This window comes from Podarcis filfolensis (genome assembly GCF_964270895.1).
Source record: "Podarcis filfolensis genome assembly, chromosome: 8".
NCBI lineage: Eukaryota > Metazoa > Chordata > Lepidosauria > Squamata > Lacertidae > Podarcis > Podarcis filfolensis.
In genome coordinates, this window is record NC_139611.1 from 5,550,027 (window position 1) to 5,576,305 (window position 26,279).

General features: G+C 43.9%; 1 protein-coding gene across 7 annotated transcripts in view; it reads left to right on the top strand.

Moving 5' to 3' along the window:
- Positions 1-2,762: 2,762 nt before the first annotated feature.
- The window catches only part of SLC23A2 (solute carrier family 23 member 2), an 85,603-nt gene continuing 62,086 nt past the window's right edge, over positions 2,763-26,279 (top strand). Inside the window, exons 1-3 of one of the 7 annotated variants that reach the window (XM_083629440.1) lie at positions 2,947-3,201; positions 7,100-7,155; positions 7,804-7,956. Coding sequence is in view for 1 of the 7 variants with exons in the window: in XM_083629446.1 (XP_083485572.1) it covers positions 7,126-7,155 (30 nt within the window). In the remaining 6 variants the exon portion in view is untranslated. Of the gene's footprint in view, positions 3,202-7,099; positions 7,156-7,803; positions 7,957-24,339; positions 24,359-26,279 lie in introns of those variants that run through there. The other 6 variants (XM_083629437.1, XM_083629446.1, XM_083629447.1 and 3 more) reach the window with 6 other exon arrangements.

A 26,279-nucleotide genomic window follows, 5' to 3' on the forward strand; every position in this document is an offset into this window, starting at 1 on the left:
GCTGCGCAGCCTGCATTCGCTCCACAAGACGCACACACATTTCCCCTTACTTTTTAGGAGGGAAAAAGTGAGTCTTATAGAGCAAAAAACACGGTATTTATTAATTTGCACCCAGTTCCTTATCTTCTGTTCCCCAGTTCCTGTTTTCCATCCTGTTTTTTTAAAAAAATATTCTTCTATTTATGTTTCCTCCATGTCTCCCCTTCCCCCCCAAAAATGTTCCAGCGGTTTACAGCATGATCCTAGGCATGTATTGTTCACTATTATTTATTACATTTCTATCTGGATCTCTTCCATCATGTAACTCAAGGCAGTATACACATGGTTCCCAGTGTTATAAGAAAAAAACTGCTCCCTGTCCCCTATGGGGTATCTAAGAGCCTGTATAGAGTTCTTAAGTAGGTTCTCTTTTGGTAGGAGAAAATAACAGAGGTCAACCAGAGAATACAGTGGACCCTCAGTAACGTAACTTTCAGGTTGCGAACGCGGCAAACCCGGAAGTGTATACTTCTGGGTTTTGCCGCGCATGCATGCGCAGAAGCGCTATAACGTGCCGCATGTGCGCGCAGAAGCAGCGCCTCTAGATGCGGACTTTTTGGGGTACGTATGGACCCCCAGAACAAATTAAGCTTGTATCCAGAGGGTCCACTGTATTAAGAAGCGAGGCAGTTAGCGAGCCTGATCTTTATTAACTGTTGCAACAGGGCGCCCACAACCACAGGAGTCAGGAGTCAGGAAGGACCCAGTTCCAGAATAATGGTGCGCAAGCCCTTCTATAGACTTTTGAAGTTGCCCATCCTGTAGCCAGAGACCACCCCCAAAACATCATACATACATCACAGAAGGAGGCGGGCTACAGCATAAATCCTGTCTGGCAGGATTGACTGCTTCACCTGGGCAGCCTAGCCATTCCTTTTGAGATGCTAAATACTTAGTTCCTGAATCCAGGTCACAGGCTCACCCTATTCATACACAATACGCCCTTAAGACAGGATTTGTGAGCAAAGAGACAATGGGGAGGTTTCCCCATTTCCTTCCTTACTGCAGAGAATTTTTGAGGTGGCTGGAAGAGTCAAAATGGCTTCATGACTGTTCCTCCTATACTATTTCAGACATGTGGTGTATATAGTTATGATCATAAATCAACAAGGCAAATACATACATATGATTTATATATATATGAGACCTTAAGGTAATATGAGACCTTCTGATCGGCAAGTCCTAGGCTCTGTGGTTTAACCCACAGCGCCACCTGCGTCCCATATGAGACCTTAGAATTCCTATAATACCAGGCAAAACGTGCCCTATATATTTTTTTAAAAAAGCAATATACTGTAGACCCAACCATAAGTAGTCAGGTGCTACCATGAACCCAGAAATTTTTTTTCCAGGAGGTGTTCCCTTTTTTCACCCCCACTCAGGTAGGCCACCTCTTAAAAGCTTTGGTACAAGCACACCTTGTACCCCACAGCGGCCAGTCTGATGCCTCAGTGGGAAGCCCACAAGCAGGCATGCTGGTGATTCCCAACCTGGTGGACTCCCAGGTGTTTTGGACTACAATTCCCATCAGCCCATCTATATGATTCAGGGGCGCTAAGTTCTAAAATCTTAGAATCATAGAATCATAGAGTTGGAAGAGACCACAAGGGCCATCGAGTCCAACCCCCTGCCAAGCAGGAAACACCATCAGAGCACTCCTGACATATGGTTGTCAAGCCTCTGCTTAAAGACCTCCAAAGAAGGAGACTCCACCACACTCCTTGGCAGCAAATTCCACTGTCGAACAGCTCTTACTGTCAGGAAGTTCTTCCTAATGTTTAGGTGGAATCTTCTTTCTTGTAGTTTGGATCCATTCCTCCGTGTCCGCTTCTCTGGAGCAGCAGAAAACAACCTTTCTCCCTCCTCTATGTGACATCCTTTTATATATTTGAACATGGCTATCATATCACCCCTTAACCTCCTCTTCTCCAGGCTAAACATGCCCAGCTCCCTTAGCCGTTCCTCATCTTCCTGGATGTTTTAACTGTGTATTGACAAATGTACTTTTTTCTGACTGACGGTCGAATAAAAGGTTGATGATGATGATATTCAGGGGCTGATGGGACTTGTAGTCCCAAAGAGCCGGCAGGCACCTGGGTGCTGGGGCTAAGCTAAGGGGTCGTTCTGAGACACAGAACCACGAGGACCTGTGAGAGCGTCACACGGAGTTGGGGGTGGGGAGCTGAACCTGTTGCATTTCTACCTGTCACCACAACTCAGAAGAAATTCGCCCTGAGAGGATGGAAAAGGGGAAATAAGAGAACAATTGGCTCGTTTTCTTATTTGTCCGCCACGTTTCCTTTGGGAGTTTGTTGAGCCACCTCCCCCCTCAAATGACGGGGCTGGATGTTGGCTGAGGCAAATAACAGCAGCAATAATAAATTCCCTCTCACACACATATTAACATATTCTGTACAAAAATACAGGGAAAAATAGCAAAAATAAATATATGGTCGAATTAACGTATTTGGGTCGACTTGCGGGTATAAGGCGGCATATAAATTCAATGAATAATAATAATAAAATAATATATCCTGCCCGAATACGTAATCTAGGCATGTCCACTCGTTCGTTTATTCCACTCCGAGGATTTTATGGAAAATAGGTTTTACCGTTTCATGTACATCGCCTAGATAGAAATATATAGAGATATACACACACAGCATATCGATTAATCCGTTTATGAAAACCAACAGCGAGCGCAGCAGCCTCCTCAGAGAAGAACAAAGGGGGCGGCGGCGGCGGCGCTATCTCCATCCCCGGCCTGCCGGGCCGCCGCCGCCGCCTCCCTCCAAGCCGCGGAAGGGGCCGCGGTGGGAGAAGCAGCCGACGCCGCTTCCGAGACGCCGCCGACGCCATCACCCCCGGGCGGGTGGGGGGAGACGCGAGAAAGGAAGGCCGGCTCTTTCCGCGCTGCCCGAGGGGCCGCGTCGGAAGGCGCCATCTTGTGAGGAGGGGGCGGCCCTCGCTGGCTCGCTCGCCTGCCCGCCCGCCCGCCCTCGCGTCCTACCTCCTCCGCCTCCTGCTCCTCCTCCTCTCCCATGCCTCGGCCGCCAAGTCCCCTCGCTCGCGCTCCCTCAGTCTCCGCCGCTCTGCGAGGGAGCGCAGCCACCCCAGGCCAACTCAGCCGCCGCCATTTCCAGCCGCTTCCAGCCATGGCAGGTGAGGGGAGGGAAGGTCGCTCGGATAGGGGAAGGGGGGGGGGTGCCCCGTTCTTCCATTAACGCCCACCTGTCCGGGCCTCCCCCCGAATGCCTCGCCCCCCCCAAAATATCCAGGTTATTTCTGGGCTCCTTCCCTCCCTCCCCGGCTTCGCCATCCTTCCTGAGCATCCCTTTCGCGTTTCTTTCCATGATCGCTGGTTTCTTCTTGCCCTGTCAGGCCCAAAGCCGCCCCGTTATCCTTACACGCCCGCCCAGGTGTCCACACGCCGCTTGGGACCCCCCGCCCTTGACCGGCCTCTCCAAGCATCGCCTTGCCCCAGAATAACGACCCCCCCGATCCAAAAAGGTGGGTCCCGCGCCCACGTCCTTTTGCATCTGCCTACCTCCCCGCCCCCCAATATAGCCCATTTTGTTCACCTCTTATGCCCTTCCCCTCTAAATATTCGGAATTTACACCTCTTTTTCTTTTGGCTACCTGGATCAGTAGTTCACGACTTCGCTTTCTTTCTACTCTTTGCATCTCCTGGTTTATAAGGCGCAGTTATTGCAACCCCCCTTTTTCTCTGCCCCCCCGCCCAATAATCCATACTAACCTTTGTACTGTACACTGTTTTGTGCAATGTTAATAGTTGCAGCATGCACAGCTGTCACACCCTTCCGCGAACTCCTCTTTACAATGTGCCTGGAGTCATTGATTCCCATGTGTGCGTTCACACAAATGTGGTCCCTCAGTTGCCCCTTCTTTCCACCTTGGCATCTTCTGCCTATAGGAATCCTGCCGTTCCTCTTCCCCCCACTAGACCCTGATGGTTGCAGCCTAGATACACATATTTTTTCCTCCATGCCAAGCATTTGCCATCATACCCTCTGCCCCTTTTCGCATCTTTTCTGAGGTGAGCGGCCCCTGGTTCTCTTTTCTTCCCACCCCCCACAGCTGATTTGAGTTCTGGCTTTCTACTTGTAGCAACCCGTTTCCTCCACTTATGGGCACTTGAAGTATCTTTCTGTTTCTTTTTATATTAACCCAGTTTGTTGCCTCCGTAGCTGTAACTACAAAAGCCTTGTTATCGTATGAGATATTCATTCCATCACTTCTGTTTCTCTGTCTGTCTCTGTCTCCCTGATAATGCCTTGTTACTACAGCAGATATTAGCCTCATTTTGCTCCCTTCTTGTTGGTACATTAATAATAGCATTCTAGCCATTCTCTGTGTGATACCAGAGCGAACATCTAGCTAATTACTGCAGGGTTTTTGCCTTCAAATTGACTGCTGGAAAAGGATAAGAGGATTGAAATGGGTTGGTGCCAGCGAGAATCATCCATCTGATTAAAAATGAATGCTTTCTCCCTAACGCACTCCTGGGTGTAACCTCTCCCTTTCACTTGTATGTCCATCTTTTTTTGAAACAAAATGGGTGGCAGACATATAAGGCTTATAAACCAGGTGAAGAATTTAGGTTAATTCACCTGCAGTGTTAGACTACATTCCCTGTCTGGCTGGGACTAATTTAAAATTGATGCAGGGATAGTGTGTTTCTGTAACTTTAACTCATAAACTGCCTGCCTTTCAAACTAGGAAGCATTTATTGTATATTAAAATATTGGAGGACAAGGAATTAACTCTTCTCTCTTTCACTGAGCAGCATCATTCAAGCCTCTCCCCAGCTTATAGATAAAATGTATTCTCTAAAACTGAATGACGTAGCTGATACCTACTAATGTTGCTGAATCCATACACGTACTGTATTCTTAAAAGATAGTATATTCTACCAAAGCAGTATATGCACGGTCACTTTTCATCCCTTCATTTTGAAACTGACATAGGTATTCCCCTGCGCTTCAAAGATAAGCTTGGAACACAACCTTGATCTGCTCCTATTCTAGCTATTCTATCTATTTTCTTTGAATGCCCAGTTCCCTCTTGAAAAGCAAAAGATTAAACAATCAATGAATTTGCTTTGAATGACTGAAATAATTGCTTTTCCTTGTCAGAATTGATTGCATTGTCTCTCAAGGATTCTGGGTCAATGAGTGCTCTGTTGCTGGACAGTTTTTAACCCTCATTTTAGTCCTTGTTTAACTGGAAAGTTGGAGACTCTGCAGGACTGGAAATGCTGGACAAATACTGAGTGTGGGTGTGGACTGACTATTTAGATTTGTGCATTTTGGGGAGGTGGTGCAAGAAGTGAGTGACACTGGGAAGAGGTGTCAGAGCAAATAATAGATTGGCCATTTGCAGCCCTCTACTGACTAGGAATTGAGAGAGCATCAGACAATTAATGTACAGAATCCTACCATGTCATGTAGTCCAAGCAGTTTGCTTATCTACACGATTGCCCTTGTTGACTGGATCTTGCACTCCAGCAGCATTGGAAGCAATCTAGATGTTTTTTTAAAGGTAGTTGTTAAAGATCATAGTTGATAGGAAGCTTAGTGTGAAATCTTAATTCTTTGATGGTCTGATGCTAGAAACAAAAGCTATCCTGGAACAACCATTGATGTTTGGTTAATAGACTGTAAACAAAAGGAATGAACAAGAAACTAGATTGGAGGGCAGAAATGAATGTTGCTTGGAATTTTTGTTTTTATCTGTAATTTATACTAGTAAACAGGTTTAGATGCACCATCTTAATACCTGATTAACTTTTAAGAACAAAGATAGGTCACACCTTAGCATGTATTCTTGCTAGCAGAGCATAATGCCTGGTGAATTGGGGGTGGGGCGCAGTAGATAACAAAGCACAGTATAAAATATTAGGATTATAGTCTCCTCTCCCAAATTGTTATTTTCCACTGTATAGTAGTGCCTTATGTTTTAACTCTTGCTCTACAGCCCACAATGCCAGTAAATGTTTGAAGTAGATCTCATTGATTTCAGACGAACTTGTTTCCAAGTAATCATGCTTGAAAGCAGTGAGGATTAACTGGAAATATCACTTCCATCCTCTACAGAATACTAAACTGCTTCCCTCCAACTTTATAGAAGCTCAGTGTTTGATTTTCACAGATTCTTCATGAAGTTATATGTAAGCTGTTATAATTAGGTGACATAGGGATCCTGCGTATGATCAAATATCAGCAGTGTAATTGAAAACTATTGACCTGTTTGGTTATGTAGGCAGTTAGAAAAGTCCGCTCTGCCTAAAATAATAGTGGTTGAGCAATTAACTGTAAGAGCAGGATGCAGTTTTGGTGCAGTAAGTTCTCTTCTGCTGTTGCCTGTGGATGTACCACAGGTCAAAGATGCAGGAGGTGCTTGACAGTCCTCAGTGTCTTAATTGGACGCACATAGAATGGGAAATGTAATGCTAGTAGCATCTCAGCTGTGTAACAACTTAAACACAGTGGCCGCTTCTCTGCATGCCAAGGATGGCTGAGACAGTATAAGTTGTGTTGTGTTTTATTTATATACAGTATTGCTTTTTGGCCCAAAGGTCTCCAAAGCGGTTAACAACATATTAATACAAAAGAAAGATACCACAAATACAATCAACCAATCAAAACAATATAACATAGCAAACCACAAAATACCCATCAGTTACAATGGATATCACAAGAAGATGGTCATATGAAAACGATCTAGTAAGCAATGCTAGGGAGTGTTGTAGGTATTGCAAAAGATGTCAGGGACAGGGCAGGATAGAATGCAAAGCACTGAAGGGGAATATGTACACAGCTGCATTTTTGTAGGCTTGTGTGTGGGCATTTTGAAAATGTGAATAATGCATGGATGGCCAGACTTTGCACAAGTAATGTACAAACAGTTGACAGATGTTGGGATTTTATTCTTAAGGCAGTCTTCCTCGTGAAAGTGCTTGGACAATAATAGTGTTTGTTAAAGAAGCTGTTATGAAAAGCTGTTCATTAAGTTAAAACGTACTTTTTGTTTTACTCAGAAACTGCAGGAAGAGGATATTAACAAATGGGAATGTCCTTCATGATGTCGAGAAAGGTAGGGAAAAGATTAAAGATGGAAAAATAAAGCTGCATTCCGTGTTCTGTTGCTGACTTCAAAGCTGGAATGGGGTGTAAAGAGGAACATGTTTTGACCAGAAGGATTATCTTTGGTTTTGATAAAAGTCTTAGGAAAATACTTTTCCAGCAATTTGTAGAGGAGCGAGGACCTTTATTCTCTTCAAAATAACAGAAATCGGGCTATTCACCAATTCTTTGAAAGCTTGAGGTTTGCACAGTTGACCAAAATTTTCTCTTGTGTGGCACCACCTTTCTAAATAGATCTGCAGCAGCCAGTCTTGCCTCCCAAGTCTCTGCTTCAGTAACATGCCCACCTTCAAATGAAATCTACTGGTTCACATTCTTGTTCTGAGCATCATAGATTCAAATGTTTATTACCAGGAGAGTTGTCATGCCCTGACATTTTCTATAAAAGGGGGCGTAGCTCAGTGGTAGGGCTGGAAAAGACTGCTGCCTGAAATCCTGGGAGGTAACTCCCACATAAGTTGTGGACTTACTTTACTTTTAGAAAATGTATAGTTAATGTGGTGACAGTGTTAGACCAGGGAGATTCAAGGTCTCACTCAGCCGTGGAGCTGCCTGGATAACCTTGGGCCAATCAACATTTTCCTTGTCTTCTGTACAGGGGTCTTGTGAGAATCAGATAGAGTGAGGGGCAATGTATGCTACCCTGGGGAAAGGATTAAATTAAAATGTTATAAATTAAACCAACCAACCTTCAAACAATACCTGATGCTGATTGCCTCTCCTCCCCCCAATATCCATTTCTGGAAACTTGGTGAGTCACTATGCTTGGCTTCTGCAGCTCACTGGTGGGTTCTAATAAATCTAATAAAGATTATTACCATTTTTAAAAGAATTTATCTGGCATTTATTTTTCCCCTTGGCATTTGTTCAACCTGTCTTCTCGTTGAAGGTTGTTGTAATGATTAGATACAACCTTCAGTGTCACGTGAAAGCTATTGCTTCTCTGATAGCTTGGTGATTAGTTCTCTGTCTTTGATCCACCAACTGAATGTGATCAGTCATCTAAACCTATTAGTAACCAATGAGGATGGGGTATCTAACTGAAAGTAGTTTATTCTAGCTGAGTCACTAATTTCTTAAGATGCATGCAGATAGTACCGTATTTTTCGGACGATTGGATGCACCAGACCATAGGACGCACCTAGTTTTCAGGGGGGGAAATCAAGGAAAAAATATGACCCCCCCCCCCGCAGCTCTGGGAGCAGTGGACAGGCTGCACGCAGCCTGTGCGCTACTCCAAGACCTTCTCCCTGCTTTTGCGGGAGGTGGCGGAATTCCCCCACCTCCCGCAAAAGCCCACAGGAGCCCCGCGTGACTCCTGCGGGCTTTTCGACCAGGAGGAAGAAGGGACTGAAACGGCCAGTCAGTCCCTTCTCCCTCCTTGGGGAAAAGCCCCCAAGAGCCGCTCGCTCTTTAAAGGCTGCGCGGCTCCTGCGGGCTTTTCTGCGAGGTGGGGGAATTCCCCCACCTCCTAGAAAAGCCAGCAAAGCCGCGCAGCCCATTTAAAGAGCGCACAGCTTTTGCCTGCTTTTGCGGGAGGTGGGGGAATTCCCCCATCTCCCGCAAAAGCCCGCAGGAGGGAGAAGGGACTGACTCGGCCAGTCAGTCCCTTCTCCCTCCTTGGGGAAAAGCCCCCAAGAGCTGCGCACTCTTTAAAGGCTGCGCAGCTCTTGCAGGCTTTTCTGGAGGTGGGGGAATTCCCCCACCTCGCAGAAAAGCCTGCAAGAGCCGCGCAGCCTTTAAAGAGCGCACGGCTTTTGCTTGCTTTTGCGGGAGGTGGGGGAATTCCCCCATCTCCCGCAAAAGCCCGCAGGAGGGAGAAGGGACTGACTCGGCTAGTCAGTCCCTTCTCCCTCCTTGGGGAAAAGCCCCCAAGAGCTGCACGCTCTTTAAAGGCTGTGCGGCTCTTGCAGGCTTTTCTGGAGGTGGGGGAATTGCCCCACCTCGCAGAAAAGCCTGCAAGAGCCGTGCAGCCTTTAAAGAGCGCACGGCTTTTGCCTGCTTTTGCGGGAGGTGGGGGAATTCCCCCATCTCCCGCAAAAGCCCACAGGAGGGTTGGAGAGTAGCGGGAAGGCGTCGCGCGCCTCCCCGCTGCCCCCCATCCTCTGGGGCTGGCGATGGGGGAAGTGCTGCTTTCCCCACCGCCAGCCTCGAAGCCGGGTTGGAGAGTAGCGGGAAGGCGTCGCGCGCCTTCCTGCTGCCCCCCATCCTCTGGGGCTGGCGATGGGGGAAGCGCTGCTTTCCCCACCGCCGGCCTCGAAGCTGGGTTGGAGAGTAGCGGGAAGGCGTCGCGCGCCTTCCTGCTGCCCCCCATCCTCTGGGGCTGGCGATGGGGGAAGCGCTGCTTTCCCCACCGCCAGCCTCGAAGCCGGGTTGGAGAGTAGCGGGAAGGCGTTGCGCGCCTTCCTGCTGCCCCCCATCCTCTGGGGCGGGTGATGGGGGAAGCGCTGCTTTCTCCACCGCCAGCCTCAAAGAGCAGACTCTCCTGGCTTCAGCGGAAGCAACGCGAAGCCTCCGGAGCACAGGCTTCGGAGGCTTTGCCTTGCTATCGCTGAAGCCAGGGAGCCTGCATTCGCTCCATAGGACGCACACACATTTCCCCTTCATTTTTGGAGGGGAAAAAGTGCGTCCTATAGAGCGAAAAATACGGTATATAGCAGGAGTTAACATGTATAATTGCATACCCTCCTCCTAGGGACGTCCTAGTCAATAATAATAATACTTTTATTATTTATACCCGACCCATCTGACTGGGTTCCCCCAGCCACTCTGGGTGACTTCCAATGTATATAAAAACATAATAAAATGTTAAACATTAAAAAAACCTTACCTATATAGGGTTGCATCCAGCTGTCTTGGTGAAGATAAATGTGGAGAAAAATGTTATGTGTCAGTCTGTGGAATGGATAACCTTTGCAGGAAAGACAGTGTGCTTCAAATCATTTAACTGTTTTTCAGATGACAGCTGAAATGTCTGCTTTTCAGTTGTTGCTAGAATACGTATTGCTGTACTGATGTATAAAGAGTTTAAGATTTGTGGGTCACTTTGCGAGATCTGGTATTGGCAGGCTACTGGAGTTCAAGCACCATACATGTGAGAAATTCTTAATAGTTTAGGCAACATACTTTCATTAAATAATCTGTACTGTAGCTCCAGACTTTCTAATAGCAGTAGGATAGGTTTGTTATAAGCAATTTGTAGGCAATTTGATTAGAAAGCAGTTTGGTTGAAGAAAGGATAGTTATAAATTACCCTAAAGGTAAAGGTAAAGGGACCCCTGACCATTAGGTCCAGTCGTGGCCGACTCTGGGGTTGCAGCGCTCATCTCGCTTTATTGGCCAAGGGAGCCTGCGTACAGCTTCCGGGTCATGTGGCCAGCATGACTAAGCCGCTTCTGGCGAACCAGAGCAGCGCACGGAAACGCCGTTTACCTTCCCGCCGGAGTGGTACCTATTTATCTACTTGTACTCTGACATGCATTCGAACTGCTAGGTTGGCAGGAGCAGGGACCGAGCAACAGGAGCTCACCCCATCGCGGGGATTCGAACTGCCGACCTTCTGATCGGCAAGTCCTAGGCTCTGTGGTTTAACCCACAGCGCCACCCGCATCCCCCATAAATTACCCTAGCTTGGTTATAAATCACCCTAGCTTGATTCTGCCAAAGAGAGATTTACATTGATCAGTTATTCTTGCTTTGCTCCACTCTCATTGTTTCTCCGCTGAAAAACTTGAATATATTCAGAAGCATAAACACAGATATTGTAACATTTGAGCACAGAGAAGCACTTTAAAATATTTTTGATGTCTGTCAGAAGTTTGTCGCTCATAAAGTTCTTCCTCACGTGTTTTGGAATAAAGTATGTGTTAACTTCACTGCCATGCCTAGTGCTTTGGCAAATAAAACGTCATCCAGTAGGATACTTCTACTGATATGCTTCCTCCTTGTCTCATGAGCAGGCAGGCTGCTAAACCCAATGTGAAGAATTCCAGCTGTGGCAGTAATTAATAGCCAAAAAATGATATGGAAATTGACATCCTCTGCTAGCACAAGACATTTTCGTGCCTGAGTTTAAAAAATCCAACCCCGCCTACTTAACATTAGGATATCCTCCCTTAGAAAGGTTGCCTGTATAAGCCTTGTTGAAATGAGCAAGGAGACAGTAGAATTCTTGTTGTGCATTCATATTAGCTTTTGTTCAGCAAAACATCTAAGTAGGTTGGACTGTATATGTCAGACCTATCCCTGCCCACCGCTGCCCTCAGTGATACCCAAAATCTGCTGCCCTACTTTGTCTAATGATGGTTGCCACCTCTGTCTGAACTTACTGAAGTTGAAATACCTTCATTTGCCCTGTTAAGTATTTCATGACAAGCATATTTTATCAAAAAGACATTAGGCCTCTGTCCAAGTTGTATAATAAGAAAATAGCATGTGTGTGTTGTTTTTTTTGGTAAGCAAGCTGTTATCCTTCATCCAAGGACCAGCTTGCATAATCATTCTTTAATGGCTCAGTGACTCTGACCTGCGTTCAAAAATGTATTGTGTTCCTTGTCAAACCTCCATGCTACAGAGTCAGGACTGTAGGAAAAGTTTTCAGACTGGATACATCCACGTTACTGCTGCTGTTTCAAGAAAGAATGTAAAGCACAAAGCCAATGGCTTATAGATAGGTGAAGCCATATTTGGTCTAGGGGGAAAAAATGAGATATTACTACAACTATAGCTAAAGTTGCACAAAAGTTGTACAAGAGCCAACTGGATCAGACAATGTGGAGGATGCTTAGTAAGGGTTTCTGTGGGATCTGCCAGAAATGTTCTTAAGTGATTTTCAAGCTCTCTATATGCAGGTAACTCTTTCTGTTTCAACATGTTAGTTGGTTCTCATAGGATTATGGGACATGTTTTTGATTGTTCATGCAGATTGTGGCCTCATCAGTACCATTAGTGCTTCTGAATGCTGATTTAATGTGCCAGGTGTTGTATAAAGTGCCTAAGTGACAATTATTCCTGCTCAGAGGCTTCTAATCTACAATAGATTATCATGATGGGGACTAGTCAGGTATTGGAACAAAATTGAGTTGGGGAGTGTCATGGCAATGGAGAAGCTTGGATGGTTCAGGAAAGGCTTTGTTAAGGTTATGTGAGATATGGAAAGGACTTTGAGTGTGGAAAGAACAAGAAGCTTCAGAAGGCATTCAGATTTGGTGGAAACCCAGCTATGTGGGTCTGTCAGATGGGTTTTGGGTAGTGGGTGCTTTCTGCCAACATTGGCTCTCATGGTTCTAAACCACTTGCTACAGCTATGTAATGGCTTTTTGCACCATATTTCTGTTGGTTAAGCTTCAGCTAAGCTTGGTGTAGACAACTGCTGGCCTGGCTCCCAATGTGGTGCTTGAAACTTGTGTTAAAGGTCCTTCATTTGTAACCCCCCCATTAGTAAACATATATTTAGCTTTAGGTGTAAATGTTATGATCATATACAATGTCGGCACCATAATTTTATTTTTAGAAGATAGCTCTTTGCCTGTTTGCTTTTTTATATTGAATCACTCTGACTTTCACCGATCATTCAATAACTTTTTAAGGCTTGGAACAATGCATCTGTTGTACTAATTATAGTTGGAATTGGTTTTTTTCTGAACACTGTTGTGACAGCTAGTAATTTGTTGAATGGACAGAAAATCACTGTTGGAGGCACTACAGATGGTGGGTCTCCTCAAAGAGGGGGATAACTAACTTCTCCCTGTAACTGGGGGAAGCATCAGACAAATTTATTTATTTCAATGCTTTTATAACCCAGCCTTCTTCATCAGTACAGTAGTGAAACCAACAAAACATTGTTAGAAACAATGGCAAACGAATTAACTGCAAACTGCTTAACAGCGAAGACTAAAACAACCAGTCATTGAACACCTAAAAAGCCTAAGGGAACAGATATGTCTTTACTTGTTGCCAAAAATGATGTGGTGTCAGCACTGAATGTACGGTACTTATAGAGGAAGGGCATTTCACAAATAGAGTGCTACCTTGTAGGATGCTCCACCACCCCGGGCAACCTTCTCTTAACAGTGTGATGTGAAGAAGAGCTGCTGTGCAAGTAAACAGGGTGTGTTTTATACATAAGAGGATGCACTGAGGTAGTTTGCATGCCACGCTAAGCCAAACCATGGCTGGGCATGAATGCATTAGTGTGTGACTACTTGGAGGAAAACTAGTGCTGCTCCACTCCCTCTCCTGGTCCTCCTGCACTGCCTTAAGCTAAGCCAGAGGTTGGTTATGCATTATGTCTGGATTCTGACCCACCCCCTGGGTGCGTAGGTGGGGGTCATGAGTTGTCTCACTGCAAGCAAAGCAGAAGCAGTAAGCCAAGGGAAACCTTGGCTGCAGCTCATGGTTTCTCTGGAGTGAGCCTGGTTTCTCTGGAGCCTAGGTTGGGATGTAATGCTAAGGCAAACATGACTTACCTCCTGGTAGTGTGGCTAGCAAGAGGATGAGGGGAAAGGAAGTGGAGTATTAGTTGAGAATTGGGCCACTCTGATTCACTGACAGAGTACATCACTGAAATTCTTATAACAAACTTGAAATGTTTACTAAAACATTAGCAGTGTAGTCAGAAGAATTCACATTCATTTCAGTGGGGCTTACTTCCAGGCAAATGGGTACAGGATCAAAGCTTAAATTTATTTATCGTTTATTAGCCTCTTTCTAAATCCCCATGTCAGTAACAAACTTTATTAAAAAGATTCATATCTGTTTACCCTAATTTTGATGTTAGAACAAAATTCATACGTAGAAGTAACTGATTAGTGAATTTGTAATTAAGTTCTGACTTCCCCAATTTTAATATAATTGAAAAATAGTAATGCCATCTTGCCTGCTAAAAGAGATCCATGTTGCCTGAAGCTTGATACCTCCACATTTATAAACTTTGTTGTTTTTTTAAAAAGATATTTATTAGAGTTTTACAAAAAAACAAAGTGTTACAGAGTAAAAGAAAACCAAGAAAACAAAGAATTCGAAAATACATAAAAAAGAAAAAACAAGGAAAATACAAAAAACAAATCCAACTTTTGGTATTTCAAAGCTCATTTGCTTATTTCCTTGACCTCCTCACACCTCCCCTTCTTGCATTCCCATTTACATAATCAATTCAGCAAATCCTTACCCTCTTTCATTTATCTTGACTCTATATCTTAACATATTATGACTCTATCTTTTCATCCATTTAACAATTCATTTTTGCATATTCTTATTAACTTTTGTTGCTGAATACCACTTATTGCCAATCCGAACATGATTTTAACATTCATTAATTTTACAATATTTCTGAAGATAGTCTTTAAATTTCTTCCAGTCTTCCTCCACCACCTCTTCTCCCAAGTCTCGGATTCTGCCAGTCATTTCCGCCAATTCTATATAGTCTATCATTCTCATCTGCCACTCTTCCAGGGTGGGTAGATCTTGTGTCTTCCAATACTTCGCAATAAGTATTCTTGTTGCTGTTGTTGCGTACATAAAGAAAGTTCTGTCCTTCTTTGGCACCAATTGGCCGACAATGCCCAGAAGGAAGGCCTCTGGTTTCTTCAGGAAGGTATATTTAAATACCTTTTTCATTTCATTATAGATCATTTCCCAGAAGGCCTTAATTCTTGGGCACGTCCACCAAAGGTGAAAGAATGTACCTTCAGTTTCTTTACATTTCCAACATTTATTATCAGGCAAATGATATATTTTTGCAAACTTGACTGGGGTCATGTACCACCTGTATATCATTTTCATAATATTCTCTCTTAAGGCATTACATGCCGTAAATTTCATACCTGTGGTCCACAACTGTTCCCAGTCAGCAAACATAATGTTATGACCGATATCCTGTGCCCATTTAATCATAGCAGATTTAACCGTTTCATCCTGCGTATTCCATTTTAACAGCAAGTTATACATTCTTGAAAGTATCTTAGTTTTGGGATCTAACAGTTCTGGTTACTCTGGTTTCTCTTCAGATCGTATAAATCTTTCGCCTTTCACATTTATAAACTTTGAACCTGTGAACCAGATTGCCTTGCCTGCTGTGTATTCTGTTTTGGGGAGCTAACAACTGTGTTACCAAGCAACTCATGAGACATGATTCTTATACTACCTTTGGTGAAGAATATTCTGTATGGTAGTAGCACATATTTTATAGTGATCAAGTGTCAAAAAACAACACTCATTTGTTTGGGTAAAAAAATGTATGTATTGTCAGAGTTGGTACTCTAAGTCAGGGTTTTCCAAACATGGGTCTCCAGTTGTTTTTGTTTCTTACATTTGTTTTATTGGTTAAAGGAAGTTATAACTCATTATAATAGTTAGTTGGTCACAAATAGCGGCTTACTTTTCTGCAAACTTGGTCCAATAAAATAATTTTGTGTTGATTTAGTTCAGCTTTCCCCAACCTGCTACCTTCTATATATTTTAGACTACAATGCCTAGCACTCCATCACCATACAGCTATGCTTGCTGGCAAAAACTGATGGGAGGGCACCTGGTTGGGGAAGATGGATTTAGTTGTGGAGTGAAGGCTATTCTTGAAAACCATTTTCTAGTGTGCCAGCAAGTTCTCTTACAGTTATGTTGGCCCTGCAGTAGTGAAATAGCACTTCTTTTTGACACTGCACCTTGAGCATGGCAGAACATGAATGGGAAGGGGGACAGAAGTGTTATGCCTGCTGTTAGGATTAATATAGTTGGTCAGCTAATTGCCAGGATTGTGGCAAGGCTCACAATTATCCTGCACAGCAGATTGCTTTATTAGAACCATAGCAAAATCAATAATGAAATCTGATTTTTGTTTTGTTCTTTTAAATGTTTCTGATAGGCACTTGCAAATCCAGAGTCTCTTGAACTTGCTTGAATGTTAGGTTTTGCCCTGCCCTGCTTTAAATTTTTCTCCTTTTTCTCAATTTCCTTAGCAGTTTCTCATATCTGTTCATACATGTGGTAAGAGGTGCCATTAACCTGTGGGATTCAAAAGTTGTTCATAATCCTTTTGTTCCAAACGCAGTGATTGCATTAACAATGTCCGCATTCAACGTGGAGCATTCTTATCCAATCCATAGTTGTAGCAAGCAGTTTTTTCCTAGAACTTCCTGCTATAGTAATTATGAGTAGGCTTAGGTAAAGGTAAAGGTACCCCTGACCATTAAGTCCAGTCATGGATGACTCTGGGGTTGCGGCGCTCATCTCGCTTTCCTGCCGAGGGAGCCCGCGTTTGTCCGCAGACAGCTTCTGGGTCATGTGGCCAGCATGACTAAGCCACTTCTAGCGAACCAGAGCAGCACACAGAAATGCTGTTTACCTTCCCGCCGGAGCGGTACCTATTTATCTACTTGCACTTTTGACGTGCTTTCAAACTGCTAGGTTGGCAGGAGCAGGGACTGAGCAACGGGAGCTCACCCCGTCACAGGGATTTGAACTGCCGACCTTCTGATCGGCAAGCCCTAGGCTCTGTGGTTTAGATCACAGCACCACCCGCTTCCCATATGAGTAGGCTTAAGTGCAAATAACTGAAGCAAATTGCCCCCCTGAGTGAGTGCCCCAGGTGAGAGATGGAGTGGTTTCTGACTGGAATGGTTGGATTGATCTCTTTTATTTATTTCTCTACATTCTACTATTATGATTAGAGGTGGGTTAACAGCAGTACAGTGGCACCTCAGGTTACAGATACTTCAGGTTACAGACTCCGCAAACCCAGAAATAGTACTTCGGGTTAAGAACTTTGCTTCAGGATGAGAACAGAAATCACGCAGCGGCAGCAGGAGGTCCCATTAGCTAAAGTGGTGCTTCAGGTTAAGAACAGTTTGAGGTTAAGAATGGACCTCCGGAACGAATTAAGTTCTTAACCAGAGGTACCACTGTATGTGTCTGGGTCAGAGACAGAGGAGGGGAATGAGGCTGCCATCTCTGTGGTGCTGGGCAGGGGGTGGTTTGAAGCTGGGCAAAGTTATGCAGAGACAACGAGGAGGGCTAGTTATACCACAGCCCTTGCTCTCTGTCTGCCGTATTTCAGAATCTAAGGATACTGGTTAGCCAACCCCATCCTCCTGGTCTGATGATCTTGCTATTAAATGTCAGGTCTGATTTGATTATGGGTGAAGGGGGTGGCTTGGTGTGCGTAACAGAGACTTAGGTAGGTGAGTTGGGTGGCCATATGGTCACCTGGTACAACACCACTCTGGGGCGGGGGGGGGGAGTTATAATTGTCCATAAAATGCTATTTCCTTGCCAGGAAATTGCTCCGATTTGGACATTGCCTTCTCCTTCCTCAGTTGACTCCACTGTGTTAAATTATAGATTGTATGCCTCTTGGGGTAGAGACCCATCCTGAAATACTTTGGAAAGCACCATTCTTTGTGAATGTGCCATACAGTACAAACAAACTAAATGGTTATTATCAATGGTATGATTTATATCTGGAGTAGGGCATATTTATCTCATGCTCTGTGGAATGTGCTGTTTTCTGGCTTTGCATTATCTCTCTTGATGAGATCAAAGCTTTTATCTTGGCAACAGAGCCAGCTATCTCATCTTTGCCTGCAGCATGAAACAGATGACCTTGTTTGCTGTAAAAATGTCCACTCTTCTGGTTCCGATTAGCTCTGTAGACTCTGGTCATGCACAGGAGCTGAGCAGGACTGTACTCCCACAGTCACAGGGAAGTGGAGCTATGGTACAGCACATGATTGGAGCCTAGAAAACCTGCTTTTTGTGTGATTTGAGACTCTGCATGGGAAGTCTTTAAGCTGCGAATACTCAAAGTACCCTGCAATTCACTGCCTGAAATATACTCCCCTGGGTGCCATTCCTCCTCCCTGCAAAGTTATTAGAGTTAGTCTGGAACAGGGGTCTGCAACCTTTAAGACAAAAAGAGCCACTTGGACCCATTTCCGAAGAAAAAAAAACTGGGAGCCGCAAAACTCGTCATTATAAAAATAACTTTTTTGTCACTTTTTTATTATTTCTTTGTTTGACCCCTCAGAATTACTCCTCCTCATAGAAATAAACGTTAAATTAACAAGTTACCTTTTTTGTGTGTGTGTTCTTCACTCCCCTTCAAAACAGTGACCAGCGTACATGCCCCTTACAATGTAGTGGGCGGGCAGGCGGGAAGGTGACGTCGGGATGGTGCGTGACTAACGCACGCACCGCCCCCATGCGACGTCACAGCCAGTACAGCACCCGCCACAGTGGGGAGTGTCGGGGCGCACAATGCGCCTCCTCCCCTCGCTAGTATCCGCCCGGAGCCGGGGCAAAGGTGTAAAAGAGCCACATGCGGCTCCGGAGCCGCGGGTTGCAGAGCCCTGGTCTGGAATATCCACAAATAAGACATAACCTGTAATGGATTCTCTCAAAACATTCTGATTCTCTCTTCCCTCTCCTTTTGTGCATGAGGTTCAGTATTACCCTGAAGCTAAAACTTGACATGTGGTTGCAAATGAAGAATTCCCAATCCAGTGTTTTGTTTTTAAGGTGCAACAAAGGGACCATTGGTGAGGCAGGTTTGCAGGGAAGGGCAGGAAGGAGGACGCCCTTCCCCTGCCCTGCCCTTTCCTCTAGTCAACCTGAAAGCCCAACCTTGCAGATTTGGGTTAAACAGCCACTGACTGCCATTTCTCCCCCAGAAAAGCACCCTGCCCCCTCCTTTTTATTTCTGTTTGCTACTGAATGTCTAGTGGAGCCCTGAAGCCTGCTTCACAAATATTTAAGATGTGCACATAGAAAAGAACATGTGATTATGTCATGGGTAGGCAAACTAAGGCCCGGGGCCCGGATCTGGCCCAATCGCCTTCTAAATCCGGCCCGCAGACAGTCTGGGAATCAGCGTGTTTTTACATGAGTAGAATGTGTGCTTTTATTTAAAATGCATCTCTGGGTTATTTGTGGGGCATAGGAATTCATTCATTCCACCCCCCCCCCCAAATATAGTCCGGCCCCCCACAAGGTCTGAGGGACAGTGGACCGGCCCCCTGCTGAAAAAGTTTGCTGATCCTTGGTATGTGATGAGCACATAGCTGGGCAACCCAGCCAGAAGGGTGTGATATAAATAATAAAATTATTATTGTCATATATACATAGCTCCTTGCCCGCATTCACTTAACAAGAAACCCAGAATTGCTAGTGCCTAATGTAAGGAGCAGTCCTGATAGACTTGTAAGAGTTAGTCTGCTATTGACTGCTGGTGGGTATGTCCTTTCCAGCACGTTCTTGAGCAGTTCTTGAAGGGTTGCTATATCCCCAGGCATCCATGGTAACCCTTATCCTCTCTGCTCTGTCCTGAAGCACTTGCTTCCTTTCTCCACCCTTCTTCAAAGTAACTTCCCTTTCAGCTTGACCTCTGCACACAGAAATGACATGCCAGCAGTTTTGCTGTGTCACTCTATATTGCAATGGGCATAAGCAGAGCTCTTCTGATTCAGGCCAGAACTCCCATCTTGTCCAGCATCTTGCTTCTTACAGGGATCATTCATAGCCATTGAGAAAGCCCACAAGCAGGGCTTCATTTGCTGCTCCCCAGCAACACAGGGGTGCCATTTAAGCATCTGTTCTCCTATACGTATCTCCTTTTTAAGAATATGTTTTTATTAACTGGTTTTTCTTGAGTAACAAAGGTACATAACACATCTCTGTTTAATAATAGTTTAGTCCTTCATACGGGTCTGCTATGTGAGACATTATTGTTATAGGCAATATGGCGTAGGGGGAAAGTGAAGTGGGGAGAGAGAAGGGAGGAAATAGAGTGCGGGACACACAGTAAACTTTCATTCTTCGGCATAGTATATGAGCAGAGCTTTTGTGTCAGCATCACGTGAGTACGTATCTTATTTTTGCTGGTGAAGTGAGAGGCCAGAGGGCCCAGGACATGGCTGGTTGTATTTGGCTGGTTGCAGTGTGGGTGGGTGTGTTGCTGGGTTAAACCAGCCATATCAATTCGCATGCTGTCAGGGGAGGTTGGTCTTTCTCTTGTTGGCCTATATATGCAATAAAGGGGAACCACACTGGGTGAAAGCGTTCTTTGTTTTCCCCCATGCTAATTTCAGTTTGTTAGTTAGCTTTTCGAGTATGACGGTTTCCCATACAGTTTGGTACCAGTGGTCCATGTTCACTCATGATAGGTCCCTCCAGTGTTTGGTTATGACACTCCTAACTTCTGAGAGTAAGTGGCTTATGAGTTTTTTATCATGGGAGTGTGCATTGTTGTCTTGGAAGATATTTTGTAGAACCGGTTCTGGAGTTGCAGATATATTGTAAGACTGCTATCCGAAAGGATTGAATTTGGGGGCAATTGCACCACATATGGAGGTATGTACCTATGGTGGTGCAGCCTCTCCAACACCTGGGTGTATCATTGCCAGTTTCTGTGGTATTAGGTACCACCTGTAAATTAGTTTCAAAATGAGTTCCCTCTTCTTGGCTGAGAGGGATTTGAAGGGCAATTTAGTCCACAGTTTTGACCATTGGGTTGACTTTATTTTGTATATTGTGCCGTGTTCCCATTGTAGTACGGAGTGTAGTGTATTGGAGTAGTGCTTTGTATATTGCTGATACCGTTCCCTTTTCTGTGTCCCTCTGTTGATAGTAGGAGTTTTTCAAAGTTAGTCAAGGGCCTAGTGGCAGTTACCTTTGTTGCTGGGTTATTTAAGAAGGCATGCAGTTGTTGTTGGGTCAGTCAGGGTATTTGGGTGTTCCCTACTTTGTCTTGTATTTCTTGTATCAGTATGGCGTTGCCATTTTGTAGGTGGTGTAGACCTTTGGCTTGCCAAATCTTTATTTGAAAGCTTTGGGATGCATGGTGGAACAGTGGGTGGTAAACTGGGCGATTAGAGGGGGACAGGGCTGGGACAGTATTCCTATTTTTTCTTTCAATGCTTTAAGCATGGTCTGTGTGAATCTGTTTTGTGTTGTGAGGGTTTAGAAATGGGTACACTGAGGTGAGGGTGTTTCAGATTATATCTAATTCTATGTGCACCCATTCTTTTGTTTCATCTTCTAAAATGAATATTGGGAATTCTCCATCCTCCTTCTGAGGTGGGGAAATGCAGGAATTTATTCTTGGCTTTCTATGTAAGAAGATAAATGAATGTAGTTTTTTTCTGCCACTTGCAGAGTTGGGTCTAATCACCTTTTAAAGGTGTCTTTAAAAGGAGGTTAGAGCACCGGGCAGCGAAAGCACAAGAGGCAGCACCCTGCTTGCCCCACTGCTTCTGCAGCCAGAACACCCCCCCCTCCAGTGGGAGGGAGATGTTTCAACGTATGGCATTGCCACTCATCTTCTCTGCCCCAGGGCGGAGCACCCTGGCTTTTGCCAAGTACGCTGTGAGGGGGCATTCTGTTGGCAGTGAAAGTGAGGGTGGGGCGGGGCGGGGTAAGGGAGAGACACATTCCCGTTTTATGAGATGTCCCGGTTATGGCATAAGCTTTCCTGTAGAACAAACAACTTCATCAGTTGCATTCTTCATGAAAAGCAAGTATTGTAAATGACAGTTTCACAGATCACATTCCAAATTACTCATTTCTTGTATGACGAAGTAGTGTCTCCAGGCTATGAAGAATCTTATGAGCCTGTATAATTTATTGAACAGAAACAATGGGGTGTCTGAGCGAATTTCAGACATCCCTTTCCTGAGGGGCAATTAGTTTAAGTGGAGGACTACAAGAATGGTCAGGAGACTTGCTCGAATCTCACAGTTGTGAGCTCACAGGCAGCATTTGACAGGCCATGCTCTTTCAGCCTCAGCCCTCCCCATCTATAATAGGGCATATAAATTTAACCTACATTACAAGGTTATTGTAAGGATTAAAGCAATATAATTCACATGAAACACTTTCGGGTGTGCAAAGTGCTATATAAATTGGAACAGATGTTTCCTTGTTCGTTTAATACTTTTATATACCCAGAGGAGCTCCAGGTGGCAAACAACAAGGGATAAAGCAACAAAGCAATGAAAACATATTGAAAATATCTTTAAAACAATACTGCATCTCTCTGTCATTGTTCCATTGATTAACATTTTCACCCTTTGTTCCATATACCCTTCAATCCCTTTGATAAATGCTATCCCAAAGTCCATAATTTCCATAATTCTCTTCATAAATACCCAAGGGACATTGTCAAACACCTTCTCAGCATCCAAAAATATTAAGATAGCATCTTTTTCATTCTTTTTTATGAAAACTTTCCATGAAAAATATAACAATGGAATATTTTCCACCCTGTATCACCCTGACTTTTTTTTTAAAAAAAAACATGCAACTTTAGTGAACAAATCCAGACATTCACTCTGTAGAAGAAATTAAAACATGCACCATCCATGGACCATTGTTTGAGCCTTCCCAAGCCATAGTTTATGAAATCATAAATAAACGTTGAAGCTGAGTTCTCCTTCCCTGGTTCATTTTCCTGGTTTATTAACTGACATTAAAACAGCCCCCATGCTCAGATGCAACATGTAATTTTGGCCTAATGCACAGATTTGTGGTGAAGCCAGTGCATAACGGCAAGAAGGGATGGGCTTGGAATTACTGCTGTCTATGCCAGGCCAATGTGAAAGGAGTTGCTATTCAGGTTAGCTATACCACTGAAGAGCAGTAAACTTGTTCTGGACGGATAGTTCTGTGGAGTTGTTGTTCAGAAGAACCTGGCAAATGATTCCACAAAAGTTATTTGCCTACACAAAATGTTTACTTGCCCACTTGCCCAAACATATTTGTCTTAATGATGGCGGTCACCTTAGTTCACTTTAAAAGGGATTAGACAAATTCATAGAAGGTAAGACTATCAATAGCTACTGGTCATAATGGCTGTATCCTACCACCAGGGCAACAGCAGTGAGAGAAGGCTACTGTGCTTATGTCCTCCTTGTGGGCTTCCCATTGGAGCCCATTGGACCTGGCTGGCCACCACAGAAAGCAAAATGCTAGACAAGATGAGCCCCCAGTCTTTTATGTTTATGTTTAATTTTATGTTTATGTTTTTATGTTTATGTTTTTATGTTTATGTTTAATTTTATGTTTAACCTTGACAGATTAGAGAACTGGGCCAAAACAAACAAGATGAATTTTAACAGGGAGAAATGTAAAGTATTGCACTTGGGCAAAAAAAATGAGAGGCACAAATACAAGATGGGTGACACCTGGCTTGAGAGCAGTACATGTGAAAAGGATCTAGGAGTCTTGGTTGACCACAAACTTGACATGAGCCAACAGTGTGACGCGGCAGCTAAAAAAGCCAATGCAATTCTGGGCTGCATCAATAGGAGTATAGCATCTAGATCAAGGGAAGTAATAGTGCCACTGTATTCTGCTCTGGTCAGACCTCACCTGGAGTACTGTGTCCAGTTCTGGGCACCACAGTTCAAGAAGGACACTGACAAACTGGAATGTGTCCAGAGGAGGGCAACCAAAATGGTCAAAGGCCTGGAAACGATGCCTTGTGAGGAACGGCTAAGGGAGCTGGGCATGTTTAGCCTGGAGAAGAGAAGGTTAAGGGGTGATATGATAGCCATGTTCAAATATATAAAAGGATGTCACATAGAGGAGGGAGAAAGGTTGTTTTCTGCTGCTCCAGAGAAGCGGACACGGAGCAATGGATCCAAACTACAAGAAAGAAGATTCCACCTAAACGTTAGGAAGAACTTCCTGACAGTAAGAGCTGTTTGACAGTGGAATTTGCTGCCAAGGAGTGTGGTGGAGTCTCCTTCTTTGGAGGTCTTTAAGCAGAGGCTTGACAACGATATGTCAGGAGTGCTCTGAGGGGGTTTCCTGCTTGGTAGGGGGTTGGACTCGATGGCCCTTGTGGTCTCTTCCAACTCTATGATTCTATGATTCTATGATGTCTATAAGGGTGGAGGAAGGCATGAGGAAAGTTTTCCTATATGATCTTGTAGAAACACTTTGCCTTCCCTGGGTAAGGTCAGCTGAGTGGTTATCTACAAGCCCTGTTGTAAAAGACCAGGATGGAAATCCACATTTTAGAGCTGTGGGCTCTGGCATTGTGGCTTTTCATCTGAAGCCAAACCATTGAACATAGTTGCTGGAGGCGTTGTAAAGGGACTGCTTAAGGCTAAACAAACACTGAGTCAAGTGTTAGAAGAAACCAGTGAAATTGGATGTCGGTACGTGTGCATATGTGTAGAACACTGCTGCTTAGCCCAAAGAAGAAGAAAACGTTGGAAATGAATAAATAAGGAAACAATTCCCGCATTACAGGGGGTTGAGCTAGATGACCCTTGGGGTGCCTTCCAACTCTACAATTCTATATTTAAAAAATGCACTTGCAGGTTAGGAAATATCACCTCTGTCTTTGCATACTGAAATGATGTATATGGTGGGGTCTTGTTTTAAGATTAATGAGAGGTCTTGGTGATTTATCAAATGTCTTACCTGAGCATTGTGATCAGTATATCAGTATTTTTAATTATTAAGGAAAGAACTAGTGGTATTGTGTAGTGGTTGGAGCGTTGGACTTGGACTGGGGAGCCCTGACTTCATATACTCCCTCAGCCTTAAAACTTGACTGGTCCAGAGATACTATCACTCAGCATCAGCTGCCTTGTATGGCTGCTATGAGGATGAAACGGAGAGGGTGAAATGGAGAGGGAGGAACCAAGTGTGCTACTTTGAGGTCCTTAGAGGAAAGGTAGGATATAAATGTAATAAAGGTATAAAAAAAGAAACATGGAAAGCAAAATGTATTCCCTTCCAATAGAGCTCCCTTTCCCATGCTCTGGCCAGGTTCTCAAGATGCCCTGCAAGTACATGGCAATGAGCTGATGTGAGCACTTTTTGTGTGCCGATATATCACTTGCAGTGCTGTACTAAATCCAATGCAAATCATGTTTATATAGTCCCAAATTTGTGGTGAGTGGATATTATTTTTGGGTGTTTGGGGGCAGAAGGAGCAAGCTCTGAAATGCTGATTATTTGCATATTCATATCTTTCCTAACATTAGAAAGAAAATCCTTTACAAGGATGCCATTCTTCTGAAATCAGCAATTAAATGTGCATGGCTTGTAATTTGCATTAATTATGGTGTAGGTCCTGTATAATTGCACACTGAAGGAGAATATGGAACCCACAGTGAATTAAATTCATCTGGAAACATTGATATGGGGAGACATGAGCTCTAATTATCTTGGTGTATTTTACCCATCCAAATGAATTATGAACACTGGACTTTGTTCAAGAACTAAAATATGTGTACAATAAGACTAAAATCTCCCACATCCTTTTTAAGAGTATGGCTATGATTCTCAGGTGGCTAACATCACTGGAGTAGAGTAGTTTGAGGGTTGCATTTTTAAATAGTTTATTTAAAATGTTAATATTTTTTGTTGTGTATTCTTTTTCCTTGTGTTCTGGATTTCATATTGCTAACTGTCTTCTAAGTGAGTTTATCTTGTAAGAGTTGTATAAACTAACACACTAAAAGAAGTTTTATAAAAAAAGTTTTTTCTCTTTGCGAAAACAATTAACTGTAAGTTTTGTCCTGTACTTTTTGTGGAACTGCCCCGCCTTTGGTGAGAGGTGAAATCCTCAAATCAATTTTTTAAAAAAACCCTAATTTATTTCACCTCTATATCATTCATATGCCAAACACATGAAATGATTGAACGGTGTGTTGGAAAACTTGTCAGAAGAAGAGAGATGCTTGCTTCCTCACATGTCCTTTGTGGGAATGAATTTGGGAGTGTTTTTGTGGGGTATTTGCACTAATATTTACAAAGTATATTTGCAGCAGAAAGATACTTCTGGTTTTAAAAAAAATTATATTTATTTTTAAAAAATATTAAATGCAAATAGTGAGTGAGATATTTATCTTTTGAACCGCCCTGAGATCTTACGATGCAAGGAAGTATATGTCTAATAAAATAAAATAGTAAGAGAACAGATCTTTCTGTGAGTGATGGAAGTGTATTTGCTTCTCAATTCTGATGGCCACTTTGTGGGTGTTGTTGTGTGTGTGTGCCTGTGTACTTGCCTGCCTGCCTTCCAGTAGCTTAATGGCCACTACAGGTGGACGCTAGATGGCGCTC